We start from the raw sequence: 14,186 nt of genomic DNA on the forward strand, positions 1-14,186 counted from the left end.
ATGGTAGATGCTGCAAAGAGTGGATGACGTTCCCTCACGTGCAAGTTCAACATATGAAAACTGATCGTAAAGTTCACTGTTCGCGAGAAATAACCGCCACATGCACAACACTGCAAAGGGAGCCACTGCAGAACGGCTGAAGAGCCGCGGGTTGTCGACCCCTGGATCCGGCGAAAGAGCGATTTGTTTACTGCTCAGCCGTTAAAGACATGCGGACGTCAAAGCAATAGTTCAGCTAGAATATTAGTTCCGCCTTGCATTTCCCCTTCCGGTCGCGCGCGCACATGTTATGCCTCCGCGCTGCGCTACACAGGGCCGGACCTAGCACATTTGACGCTCTATGCAAGATTCACTCCTGGCGGCCCCCCCCAAGACTGCATTTCTTTTCAAATAAACACAACAACGATCGCAACAACATGACGCAGGCATTCGATCGAGACAGCGTCTCTCCTCAGGAGAAGGAAAACATTCCGTAACGTATTAGCTAGACTTCAGATAATATGAACGTGTTCACCGTTCAAATTCAATATTTATCATTAAGTTTCGTTCAGTTCAACGTTCTCATAAAAATTAACATGTTCAATGAACGCTTTCTTTTTAACTTGTTCATGCACAACACTGCCTGAAACTCAATACTGGCCTACCTGCCTCTGCCGCCTGTGCTGGATGCTGTTCACTGCAAAGCGAGCCTGGATGAGCTCTAGTCACCTTGAAAATCAGCTGCTGCTCAAACTCAACAAGAAGTTTGTAGACTAGTGCTCTAAAGGTGGACCAAAGTTTAGCCAAAAGTTTAAATATACAGTGGGACAGCGGCATTTTAACTTTTTATTTTAGCTGTCATGTGGTTCATGTCTTGACATGTCCTCTCAAAAGTTCTTAAATGTTGTGTTGACATGTTAAATGTTTGACATGTTTAATGTCATTGCACTTATATTTGTAAAGATTCTCCTTTAATTAAAAATAACTGTTTTTGGATTTGATTTATGACCCCTTGTCCTTTTTTGCACTATGTAGGAGTGAACCCCATCGAGTTGTAACTTTTACTTAAAGTACATTTTAAATGAATTACTTTTTACTTTTACTTGAGTAGATTTTTAGATGGGTACTTTTACTTGTCCTTGAGTAAAATTTCATCAAAGTAAAGGTACTTTTACTTGAGTACAATATTTCCATACTTTTTACACCTCTTGACGTGGGGTACCAGTTTCTGTCACCTTTACAGGCCTGGGAATGCTGGGAGGTGACCCCCATGCCCCTAAACCTAGGGGAGGCTTTCACATTAAAATGACAATGCTCTGAGCTGTACAAATGAAAATCAGGATAGTTTCTCTCACTGAAGATAACACCTTTTTCTAAAAGGTACCAACTAAACCATCTGTTGTAAGTACACCAGGCTTAAAATAAATATAAAACCTGAAATTGTAAATTGTTTCCCTTAAGTAAGTAAATGTACTATTTGAATTACATTGTATACCATGAGCAAAGGTCAATGCTATGAATGCTTTTTTTTGATACAGTGAACTTTATTTCAACATTTTATTATACTCTAAAACAATGAGGCTCAGTAAGTCTGTTTCCCTGGACAGGAGTGACAACCCACCTCTTCAGTCTTAATTGCCCATGAACACAATTCTCAATCTTAACCATTGTGCAGAGTGGCCTGATTACAGTTACTTTTTCACTCATGTTGGTTAAATGCAGAGAGGATGTGTTAACCACACATCTACCAGCAATCTGCTCAACAGGAGGAAATGATGTTGGCTATGACATGTCTGTGCCCTGTAAGCTCCAAACGTCTACTGGCTAAGGTTAGATTCATTAGATCTTTTTTCAGTTACATATATACAGTGCTGTGAAAAAGTATGTGCCCCCTTCCAGTATACTATTTATACCATTTTTTAGCATATTTGTCACACTTAAATGATTCAGATCATCAAACTAATTTTAATATTAGACAAAGATAGCCCAAGTAAATACAAAATGCAGTTTTTAAATCATGATTTCACTTATTAAGGGGAAAAAGCTGTCCAAACCTATCTGGTCCATTGTAAAAAAGTAATTGCCCCCTAAACCTAATAACAGGTTGTGCCACCTTTGGCGGCAACAACTGCAATCAAGCATTTGCAATAACTGGCAATGAGTCTTTCACATCGCTGTTGAGGGAATTTTGACCTGCTCTTCTTTGAAGAATAGTTTTAATTTATTTTTTTTTGCCATTCAGAGGTGGACATGCTGGTGTGTTTTGGATCCTTGTCCTGCTGCATATCCCAAGTGCGCTTGAGCTTGAGGTCACAAACTGATGGCCAGACATTGTCCTTTAGGATTTTCTGGTAGAGAGCAGAATTCATGGTTCCATCAATTATGGCAAGTCGTCCAGGTCCTGAAGCTGCAAAGCAGCCCCAGAACTTCACACTACCACCACCATGTTTGACTGTTGGTATGATGATGTTTTTATGAAATGCTTTGTTGATACCATTTTTGCCCAGTCTCTTTCTTATTGTTGAATCACGAACAATGACCGTAACTGAGGCAAGTGAGGCCTGCAGTTCCTTAGATGTTGTTCTCGGATCTTTTATGACCTCCTGGATGAGTCGTCGAGTAATCTGAGTAATTTTGGTAGGACGGCCACTCCTGGGAAGATTCACCAGTGTTCCAAGTCTTCTTCATATGTGGATAAAGGCTCTCACCGTGGTTCACTGAAGTCCCAACGCCTGAGAAATGGCTTCGTAACCCTTTCCAGACTGATCCATGTCAATTTCTTTGTTTCTCATCTGTTTTTGAATTCTTTAGATCGAGGCATGATGTGTTGCTTTTTGAGATCTTTTAGCCTACTTCACTTTGTCAGACAGGTTATATTTATATATATTCAGGCCAAGGTGTGGCTAGTGAAATTGAATTCAGCTTTCCAACTATTTTTGTTAATCACAATTCATTCATGATTGATTCATTTTATATTTAATCTGGTTTTCTTTGTCTAATATAAAAATTGGTCTAATGATCTTAAACATTTAAGTGTGAAAAATATGCAAAAACATAAGAAGCCAGGAAGGGGGCAAATAGTTTTTCACAGCACTGTAGGTGTATGTTGTCATTGAACTGTGCTAATTGTAATGATTGTGTTTACAGTTGATTGAAACAGGACAGATGACATGGATCCATCCTTCCACAGCCAGTTCATGTTTTTTTTCCTGTACAATATGCTCAACATATAACTTCACATGAATGAATGTTTAATCTTCATTAACTGAAGTGCTTTGGTAAAGGCTTACTAATAAATTCTAATATATATTAATATATACATTACTAGTAATAACTATATATACATTTTTATTATTAATATTGTGTGGGAGGGGTTTACCCACTTGTGTAGTGCAATGACCCAGGGTGACCAATAGCAGCAGATCTACCAGCCAATCACGAGTAACTTTTTGTTTCAAGGGTCTGTGTCTTCCTCCAATGGTGAGTCGAGAGAAGCTCTCAAGAGCGGCTTTACTGACTTCATATGCTAATTAGATGGCACTTTATGGAATTTATCTCATAATTGCACTTCAGCTCTGTAGGGCATTTCTTATTGTGTCTAATGATGCTGTATTTTGGTTCTTTCACTGCCAAAAACATAAAGGAGATTATTAAAAAAACAATGTGATCACTTCATGTTTTGCAATATTACAGACTCACCTGTGGCAGACAATGATAAAGACAGAGATGGCAATGATGAAAACCACCCCTGCAGCAGCTGAACCAATTATGAGAGGAAGCTTCTCCTGGATACTGGAGTTATATTCATCTACAGGTCAAAAGACAAAAAATAATATGGAAAAACAACATTTTACATGCGCATTTCCTCCATGGCATGATAACCAATAATGAGTTTCTCAAAGTGTTTTCTCATTCTTTACTTCCAGGTTTTGTCTCTCCACTGTCACCTTGTGCTTGCTCATGGTGGGAACTTTTGGTTGGAAGTGTTGAGTTTCTCTCAATAATATTGTAAGATTTCAACCTGACTATGTTATATGCCTTCAGTTAATAATAATAATAATAATAATCTACACAAATAAAAATGTATTGATTTGAAATTAATTAAATTGAACTTGAATTATTATTGTCAATCTTACCTTCAGTCATCGTTTGGAAGTGCATTTTGCCACTGAAGCGTCCAAACCCAGCAACAGTCCGAGCTCGAACCTGAAAGATGTAAATAGTTCCAGGCTTCAGGCTTTGTATGAGTGCAGTGTTGGTCTGACTCCTTGTTAGAGATGAGTTCCACTCTGCCTGGTTCTGAAAAACATTCATCACAAATTATAAACCTAAACATAATCAGATGAAATCTGTAAGTAATTGCTGAAAACTATTTAAAACTATAAATGAGTCACTAGAGCAGTAATATTGTCTCTATCAAATATGGGAGACATGTGGAGGAACTGCTTTTGTCATCGGCTCCTTAATCCAAGATGATGCAGCGAACGTCCACCTCAGTATGTTTTTGCACACTTTTCTGTCTTGTTTTTGTGTTAACTGTTAACTGTCCATGTATACCTGTACATGTAACTAATACTTTTGTCAAGTTTGCAGATGATACTACGGTGATTGGTCTCATCACCAACATGAGTCGGCCTACAGAGAAGAGGTCCAGCATCTGGCAAAGTGGTGCTCCGACAACAACCTGGCTCTCAACACCAAGAAGACCAAAGAGCTCATGTGGACTTCAGGAAGAAAGGCGGCACACACACCCCCATCCATATCAACGGGACGGAGGTCGAGCGTGTCACCAGCTTCAAGTTCCTGTGTGTCCACATCTCTGAGGACCTCTCTTGGACCCTCAACACCTCAACCCTGGTCAAGAAAGCTCATCAGCGTCTCTTCTCCCTGAGGAGACAGAGGACGGCTCATCTGTCTCCTCAGATTCTGGTGAATTTATACCGCTGCACCATCAAGAGCATCCTCACCAACTGCATCTCAGTTTGGTATGGGAGCTGCTCTGTTGCGGATCGGAAGTCACTGCAGAGGGTGGTTAAAACTGCCCAACGCATCACCAGTTCCTCACTCCCCACCATTGCAGTTGTCCAGAGCAAGAGATGTCTGCGGAGAGCCCGCAGCATTGTCAAGGACAGCTCTCACCCCAGCCACAGACTGTTTGCCCTCCTCCCTTCTGGGAGGCGCTACAGGGTCCTCCGTTCCCAGACAGCAGGTTCAGGAACAGCTTCATCCCTGCGGCTGTCACCCTGGTGAACTCTGCACCGCAGTGATAGCAGCAGCCCCCCCGGCCACACACCCTCCTCCTACCACTGAACATTTGAACACTTGCACTACACTGTTACCTTTTAACACACACCCTCTTCCAAACACTGAACATTTTAACACTTGCACTACACTTTTACTTTTTTTACTACTGTATTATCCTGCCTATAGTATATTCATATCTATATATTTTTATATATTTATCTTGCTTATAGTTATTATATCATACAAAACCTGTTAATACTGTACTATTTCATATATATGACTTACTGCTCATAGTTTCTTATATCATATAATACCTGTTAATACTGTTCTATTTCCTTTATTACTGCTCATAGTTCTTTTATCAAAAAATACCTGTTAATACTCAACTATTCCATATATTTGCTATTTCCATATATATTTGCTAGTGTACATATCTTATTTATTTACATTCCATTTTAAATACGCACAAAACTCTGCACTTTAACTCCTTTTTTTGCACTTCTGGTTAGATGCTAAACTGCATTTCGTTGTATATGTACTTGTACTATGCAATGACAATAAAGTTGAATCTGATCTAATCTAATCGAATTACTCCTGACTTCGCCTCCTGTATGAGGAGTGTTATTGGTTTTGGTTTATAGACTCTTGGTTTGTTTTGCCTGTGCCTGTGTTTTCCTTATGTTTTGGATTTGTGTTCTCTGAGTTTTCAGTTTCCTATTTTATTTTGTAGTTTTTTCCCATTTCCTCCCCCTGTGATTGTCTTCACCTGTTCCTTGTGTGTTTCACCTATGTCCAATTACCCCTTCCTCCCTGTGTATATAAGTCTCTAAGCCTTCCTTTGTCTTTGTTAGTTTGTTGTCGTTTCTCCTCTATCATCCCTCTGAAGTGAGTGTCTAGTTTCTGCTGGTGTTTACCTTGTTTTTGCTGTTAGCTGTTTGAGTTTATTGGATCTAGTTTTTTCTCTGTATCTGGAGATCACTTAACTGGATTAACACACACAAGTCACCTGGACCTGATAGCATCCCTGGCCGAGCTTTCAAGGTGTGTGCAGATCAGCTCGCAGATACATTTTCAACCTTTCACTGCTTTAGTCTGTTGTCCCCACATGCTAAAAGGAGACCATCATTGTCCCTGTTCTGAAGATTTTTTTTTTTAAAACTCTACCTGAACCACTACTGCCCAGCAGCACTCACCTCCACTGACTCAACACCAGGGCTGCATGCTTAGTCCTCTCCTGTATTCCCTGTTCATGCATGATTGCGTGGCCACCCACATAATCCAATTTGCTGATGACACAACCGTCATAGGCCTGATCACCGGCGACAATGAGATGGCCTACAGAGAGGGGGTCAGAGCCCTGGCATCTGGACAACAACCTCAATCTGTACGTTGGAGCTGATCGTGGATTACAGGCAGAGACAAGGTGAAGAACCCCCCCCCCCCCCCATCATCGGGACTACGGTGGAGAGAGTCAACAGCTTCAGGTTCCTTGGGGCACACATCAGTGACCCTAACCCTAACCCTGACCTGGACCCACCACACAGACTCGAACAGAAAGACGGCCAGACAGCGGCTATTCTTCCTGCTCAGGCTGCAGAGGCCCAAATGGATTCCAAGATTCTCTGCAACTTCTATACGTGCACCATAGAGAGTATCCTGATTGGCCGCATCACCACCTGGTATAGCTGCTGCACTGCCCTGAACCATAAGGCTCTACAGAGGGTGCTTAGCAGATCACCAGGATGGAACTGCTATCCATGGAGGACCTCTATACCCAGGGGTGTAGGAAGAAGGCCAACCGGATCATTAAAGGCCCTATTCACCCAGCCATAAACTGTTTTGCCTGTTGCCATCTGGCCGACTATGGAGGACCATACATGACATAAGTAAAAATAAATAAATAAATAAATGTATAAATAAATACAGAAATAAATAAATAAATGAATAAATAAAAATGGAAATAAATAAATAAATACAGAAATAAATAAATAAATATGTTAATACCAAAAGAAATGTCAAAAGAAATGTCTTAAATATATTTTAACATTTATTTTTTCCCTGATACATTTCCTTTGCATTTGCAGTGTCCTTATGCTAATGAGAAAGGCGGGCCTAACCGCAGTCTCATGCAGGATTGGTCACAGGAGTGTAATGATCCAGCCCTACTACTTCTGCCTTTCAATGCTGGTGTCCAGTAGCTGTTTGCAGCGTTGAGCCAGTTCACACTTAAAATGAACTAGTTCAAGTTCAGAGGGTTAGTTAAGGTTATTTTTTATTGGGATGATTTAGGTGTCAGTAGTCCTGACTGTGAGCGTCACGTCTCGTGTTGTAATGAGCACAAGGAGCGAGCCGAGAGGAGGAGGAGGAAACAGAAACTCCAGCTCGTTACAAACCACCTGCAGCTTCTGCTGTGATCATGAAGCCGCTGATCTCTGAGCAGATGTGACCAGAGAAACTCTGTGTTTCCACTGTTTCCACTGTTCCACAGAGTCACTAACTGGCTGCTTCACGGTGAAGAGATCAAGTCTCAGTCACTGCCCGTGTCTCTGAGCGAGTGTGTGACGGAGCGCAGGGGCTGTGTGTGTGTGTGTGTAGTTCAGTTGACCAATCCTGCTCGAGACTGAGGTTAAGCCCGCCTTTCTCATTAGCATAAGGACACTGAAATGTGGAAATAAATAAATGTGGAAATAAATAAAAGTTGCAATAAAAGTGGAAATAAATAAATAAATGTGGAAATAAGTTTAAGACATTGATTTATTTAATTCTGCATTTATTTCCATATTTATTTATTTATTTCCACATTTATTCCAACTTTTATTTTTCGATTTCAGTGTCCTTATGCGAATGAGAAAGGCGGGCCTAACCTCAGTCTCGAGCAGGATTGGTCAACTGAGCTAAACACACACAGCCCATGCGCTCCGTCACACACTCGCTCAGAGACACAGGCAGTAACTGAGACTTGAGCTCTTCACCGTGAAACAGCCAGTTAGTGACTCTGTGGAACAGTGGAAACAGTGGAAACACAGAGTTTCTCTGGTCACATCTGCTCAGAGATCAGCGGCTTCATGATCAGAGCAGAGGCGGCAGGTGGTTTGTACCGAGCTGGAGTTTCTGTTTCCTCCTCTCGGCTCGCTCCTTGTGCTCAGTACAACACGAGACGTGACGCTCACAGTCAGGACTACTGACACCTAAATCATCCCAATAAAAAATAACCTTAACTAACCCTCTGAACTTGAACTAGTTCATTTTAAGTGTGAACTGGCTCAACGCTGCAAACAGCTACTGGACACCAGCATTGAAAGGCAGAAGTAGTAGGGCTGGATCATTACACTCCTGTGACCAATCCTGCATGAGACTGCGGTTAGGCCCGCCTTTCTCATTAGCATAAGGACACTGCAAATGCAAAGGAAATGTATCAGGGAAAAAATAAATGTTAAAATATATTTAAGACATTTCTTTTGACATTTCTTTTGGTATTAACATATTTATTTATTTATTTCTGTATTTATTTATTTATTTCCATTTTTAATTATTCATTTATTTATTTATTTCTGTATTTATTGATACATTTATTTATTTATTTATTTTTACTTATGTCATGTATGGTCCTCCATAGCCGACAGTACCGCAGCATCCGGGCCCAAACCTGAACATAGTTTCATCCCCCAGGCCATAAGACTTTTTAACTCCTCCAATCTGCAGTAATTCCTCTAAAGTCTGCACCATATTTGTCTAACCATATTTTAACTACTCTTTTTAAGGAATATATATATTCTATTTTATATACTTTATTTTTGCTTGTGTAATATTTGTAACATTGCTAGAAGAGACCCAAATTCTGCATTGCCAGTGACTGCTAAATGTAATTGGCTTGAATTGGACTTGGGAGGTTGTGGAGGACCTTCAAGCATCTTTGGACTGCGCTGACCCTGTTTCACAGTCAAACTCAAACAGTCAAGGTCGGTGAAGGAGAAGCATTTAGGACTGGGGTCAGGGACAAGTCTAAAGAGTCCAAGTAAAAGTTTAGCAGGGCAGTAAGTACGGTGGCCCTGAGAGCTCAACGCACAGCAACTTAAGAAATCATATGCAAGTGGACAAAACCCAAGCAAAGTAAGAAAACGTATGAAATACCTGAATAAATGTTAAATAATGTTATTCTAAGCATGATACTCAAAACAAACCTAATTTAACTATCGTAAAGTAACAGTAGTCATAAGTCTAAGAAAAGATAATTGAAATGTGGTGAGATTTCATATTTACTTTTTTTGTGTGTAATGTTCATTAGTGACTATCCCAACAAACACTACAGATTAATTTGTACAGCTGACCCTGTTTTCAATAGAAATTTATTTTTAAATATGCAGGAGGCACATCATGAATCGAGAGAGGAAGGGGTCCCACAGAGACTGCTTGTATATAGGCCCAGAATCTTGTGCTACGCCCCTTCCCACGATGACCAGCCCTCATCCAAGAGCATCACCCATACCAGCTCAGCAGGGGTCTGTGACTCTCAGCATGACCACAACACTGCCCCCTTCCCCCTCCACCACAGAGTCACCCCTTTCCATCCTGGAGATGGACGCTAACAAGCTCTTCAGGAGACTGTGCCGATCATCTGTCTCCAGTGTTCACAGACATTTTTAACACCTCACTTCAGACATGGCATGTGCCAACATGCTTCAAATCCTCCACCATTATCCCCATCCCTCCAGAACTTCAGGACTTAACGACTACAGACTTGTCGCCCTGACATCTGTGGTAATGAAGTCTTTTGAATGCCTTGTTCTGTACGTCTCCAGGACTCTGACGCGTGCAGGTAAGATTGTGGCCGACCCCTTCCACCCTTGACACAACAGTTTTATCCCGACTGCTGCTGGCCTCATCATAAGACCTGGGACCATATCAATGAACTGCCTGTGACACTTAAACTCCCGTTGCAAATAACAGACTAACTGTACATATTGAAAACATTTTTACATTTAATTTATTTTTCGGTGTTTTATATTTTTATTTTTCTGTATCTGTAAACCTGCTTGGCAATAAAACCTGATTATGAAAACTATTGTACCTTCTCATAGTAATGCAGTTCATAGTCCAAGATAACTCCATTGGGCTGATCAGGCTGAGACCAGGACAGTGTGATACTATTAGGAGTTCTGCTGACCTGGTGGATAATGGACACTGCTGATGGTGCTGAGGAAAAGGTACGAAAGTGTTAGAGGCAGTTGAGTAAGTACTGATGGGCAGACAAGCTGATGGGCAGTGAAGCTGAAACAGACACTAAAATTGGAACTAAGAGTATTAGATCTACTTATGATCATTAATCAAATCATAAAAAAGTAAAGTAAGTAAAGTTATCCTGTGCAAAATAATGGCTTAGCCTCACAAGCCTGGTTGGTAGTGATGTTGACAAATGTGTACTGTGGTGAATATGGACTCTGGTCAGACACTCCATTGACAGCCTGTATTTCAAAGGTGTACTGGGTATGAGCCAGGAGGTCGCTGATGTGGACACTGGTGTCGGTGAGTCCCAGCTGGCGTGGGACAAACTGTACGTTGTCTCCACAGCGGGTGCAGCCGCCTCGTCCACTATCACAGCTCTTACATATGATGTTGTAGACCATATCTTCTCGGCCACCAGCCTCCTGTGGTTGGCTCCACTCCAGCCTCAGAGAGGTCTCATTTACTATGGAGATGACGTTTTGTGGAGCTGATGGGACAGCTGGAAGATAAAGAAAAGAAAAAAAAAAAATATTAATGTAATTTACTATGGTAATAGTTAGATCTACTTCCCCTATCTAGAACCACGTGGCAACCAAGGGTGACATCATCCATTGGTTTGTGAACTTTCGTTTTGAAGCCAAGATTTTAGATTTGATCAGTGCCATCTTGAAGATTTGTCGCCAGGATTAGCAGAACTCTACCATATTTGGATAAAAAAGGAAGAGCTGGGTCTGACCTCTGACCTTTCAACTTGAGGACTGTAAAAACACCCACCTACACGGCCACTGACCACAACGACCTTCGGACTGCGCTGAGAACTAGCTGCTAACACAGTTGGCTTCATCATCTGAGGTAAAGTTCATGTTTAATAATTTGAAAAGCCAGTGGTGCACATGTCCACATATTTCAGAGCAGTAATGAGTTGCAGCTGAAGATAGTGTGGGAGCTAACGTTAATTAGTGTTGTGTAAAATATTTTCTTACACCTTTTTTTTTATCTGCAGAACATGAAGAGACATCAGAACAGATGTGAGCTGCTACATGGACTGTGATGAATAATGGATCCTGGACTGTTTACATATTTCCTCCATCACCATCATTACAGTCAAACCACACACTGTTAAACATTTTATATGTAAGACCAGCTTGTGATTTGCTGGGCTTTGGACGTTATTCTTATAGTGAACAGAAAACTGCATCAAGTGCTGTAAGACTACACTACTTTACTATTGTGCTCTCTCAATTCTAACATTTCTTCTGTAAATTATACTTTCTGAATTCTAAGCACTAGAGATTAATCTTCCTACATTGAAGATCATGTTTACCTTGATCCACAACTATTACATTTTTGTTGGAATATAAATTAATTAATGTAGTTTAATGTGATATAAGGTTGGGTGAATGTAAAACTGAACTCTAAAGAGTGTTAATCAAGAATAGAAAAGTGTCATATAAATACACACCATTTAAGGTGTGGAATTTTGAAATGAATCACAGGCCTTTTACATTTTGGTTTTGATCAAATCAATCATCCATAGTTAAGATATGAGTTAATACTTTCCTTATGTTTCTTATTACAATATTTTATGACAATTGGAACAATAATTTCATCAAAATGTCCTGTTTGATTTATTATAAGGAAGAAAAGAGTAAATGTGCAAAAAAAGGCAGGACAGCTGTAGTCAATGGAAAATGACCTCAGTTCAGTTTAATCATAAATATCAGAGGTTAAATAAACACTTAAGAGTTTGTAAAACTAATACATACTTTTAAAGCGTTAAGAAGTAAATATTTGTTATGGAAGTCACAACTTATCCCGGTGAACTTCAGGTTGTACAGTTCCAGCTTTTTACAATTGAGGACTTTTCATGTAACATTGGTAAACACTTAACTGTCAAGGCTACCACTGCTTAAGTTGATCCATTTACTAATGTGGATAACTTATTTGCTAAAGTTATGTTTTAAAAACCGCAGAAATTAAGTAAAAGTAAGAAACTGAACCTGAAAATATAGAGAATCAAACACTTTGATAACAAATAATTGTTATCCAGTCTCTCGCCTCCACATCTTGAAGAATGGCAACAAATATTCTGCTCCATACATAAGGTCTTCCTTCTGTTGATACCAGTCATGTTATAGTTGGATAAGGTCCAGTTGTTTCACATCATCATCATCAACTAAAGCTTCAGTCCATCTGCCTCTGGTAGATTCATGGATGATTAAAAAGCATACAAAAGCACGTCGGTAGAGAGAAATAGAATAAATGAATACAATCACACATTAGCACATAAGAATTGAAAAATCAGATTAGAGTAGAAATAAAGACCAAGAACCAAGAAATCAAATAACCACAGCCCAGGAGAAATCATAAAACTTAATGTTACTATTAGAATCTAATGTAGGTAACTTTCCCTACACCGTCTGTATAATCTCACAGCGTCAATACAAATCTACATAGACTTACACACGAAGTTGTACCTTATTAGTTTTAGACATACAGCAGGTCATAACAACAAAACACAGAAAATTGATGCTAGAGTTTAACGACATGTAAGAATTTACTTAAACACAAGGCCGTAGGCATGAAGTGAAAATTGGGGGGGACCAAAATCTCGCAACATATTAACACACAAGATGAATATTTATGTACTTTCTTATGTAAAACAGTCTTTAATACTGTATTGTAAGTCTATTGTGTGCTTGGTAATATAAATGTTTGATGTATTTTATATAACTTGATATATTATTATTTATATTACATATATTATGAATACAATTATATAAGACAGTAAACATATTAGGGCCCACAATGTTTAATATTTTATTGTATTATTTTTTAACAATGAACAGAAATATATTCATTGCTGTAGATCTATGAAGTCAATTTCAGTTATTAGTTAAAGGTTTAGAAAACTGGTTTCGATTGATCCTACCCTAACCTAACCTCTTAAAAAGCAACTGCGAACCAGCACATTGCACCAGCCTGTAACTGGAACCCGGTTAGCATTGGGGGAAAAGGGATATTGTAGCCTGACGTTGTCATACTCACAATTCTAGTCAGAATGTGAGTCTGATACCGCTCCATTGGGCTGTGATTATGGGGCGTGTTTCAACCGAACCAGAAAAAAAAAATGCCTCTCGTCTCAATTTTATAGACCTACAACCAATCAGAGCAACGTAGTATGTGAGGTATGTTAAGCGAGGCATTGTGAGTTATTTCACACCGGACGCTGAAGTGACGCCAAAGCAACGCTTAAGCGCAGCGCCAAGCCTTAAATAACAGCTGGCTCCCATCCACTCCCATGTTAAACCTTTGTGAGGGTCACACCGGAGGCTGAAGCACCAATGATTATTAAAAGTCCCCCTCTGCCCATCCACTACAGCCACACAAGCAGTGATAAAGATAAAAAGAGAGAGAGGGGGGGGCTCATATTCTCCACATAGGCTTGAGTGGAGAATACGTAAATTACCCTCGACACCCGACATTTAGCGGAGCAAACAACGGAGAAGTTCTTCAACATGGATGAAATTAAATTATTAATTGAAGTGGAGAAGTACAGTGAGTTGTATGATCCTCGGCACATGTTGTATAAAGACAACACCAAAAAAGACAAATGTTGGGACGCTGTTGCTTACTGTTGGAGCAACAAGTACGTATATGCTTGAATACTACTGGATCAATAGGTGATATTATTAGCACTGCCCGGCGGTTCAGCGTCGCTTCAGTGTCTGGTGTGAACA

General features: G+C 40.0%; 2 protein-coding genes across 3 annotated transcripts in view; one reads left to right on the forward strand and one right to left on the reverse strand.

The window, feature by feature from the left end:
- Positions 1-14,186, forward strand: part of asxl1 (ASXL transcriptional regulator 1) — a 271,209-nt gene that overhangs the window by 103,374 nt on the left and 153,649 nt on the right. The window lies entirely within an intron of this gene.
- Positions 10,232-14,186, reverse strand: part of LOC133957355 (ephrin type-B receptor 2-like) — a 39,573-nt gene continuing 35,618 nt past the window's right edge. The window contains exons 5-6 of the mRNA XM_062392897.1: positions 10,610-10,945; positions 10,232-10,416 (exon numbers count right to left, since the gene is read on the reverse strand). Coding sequence (XP_062248881.1) covers positions 10,283-10,416; positions 10,610-10,945 — 470 coding nt within the window. The 3' untranslated portion in view covers positions 10,232-10,282. The remainder of the gene's footprint in view (positions 10,417-10,609; positions 10,946-14,186) is intronic.

The sequence above is a fragment of the Platichthys flesus genome, chromosome 7 (assembly GCF_949316205.1).
Source record: "Platichthys flesus chromosome 7, fPlaFle2.1, whole genome shotgun sequence".
Taxonomy (NCBI): Eukaryota; Metazoa; Chordata; class Actinopteri; order Pleuronectiformes; family Pleuronectidae; genus Platichthys; species Platichthys flesus.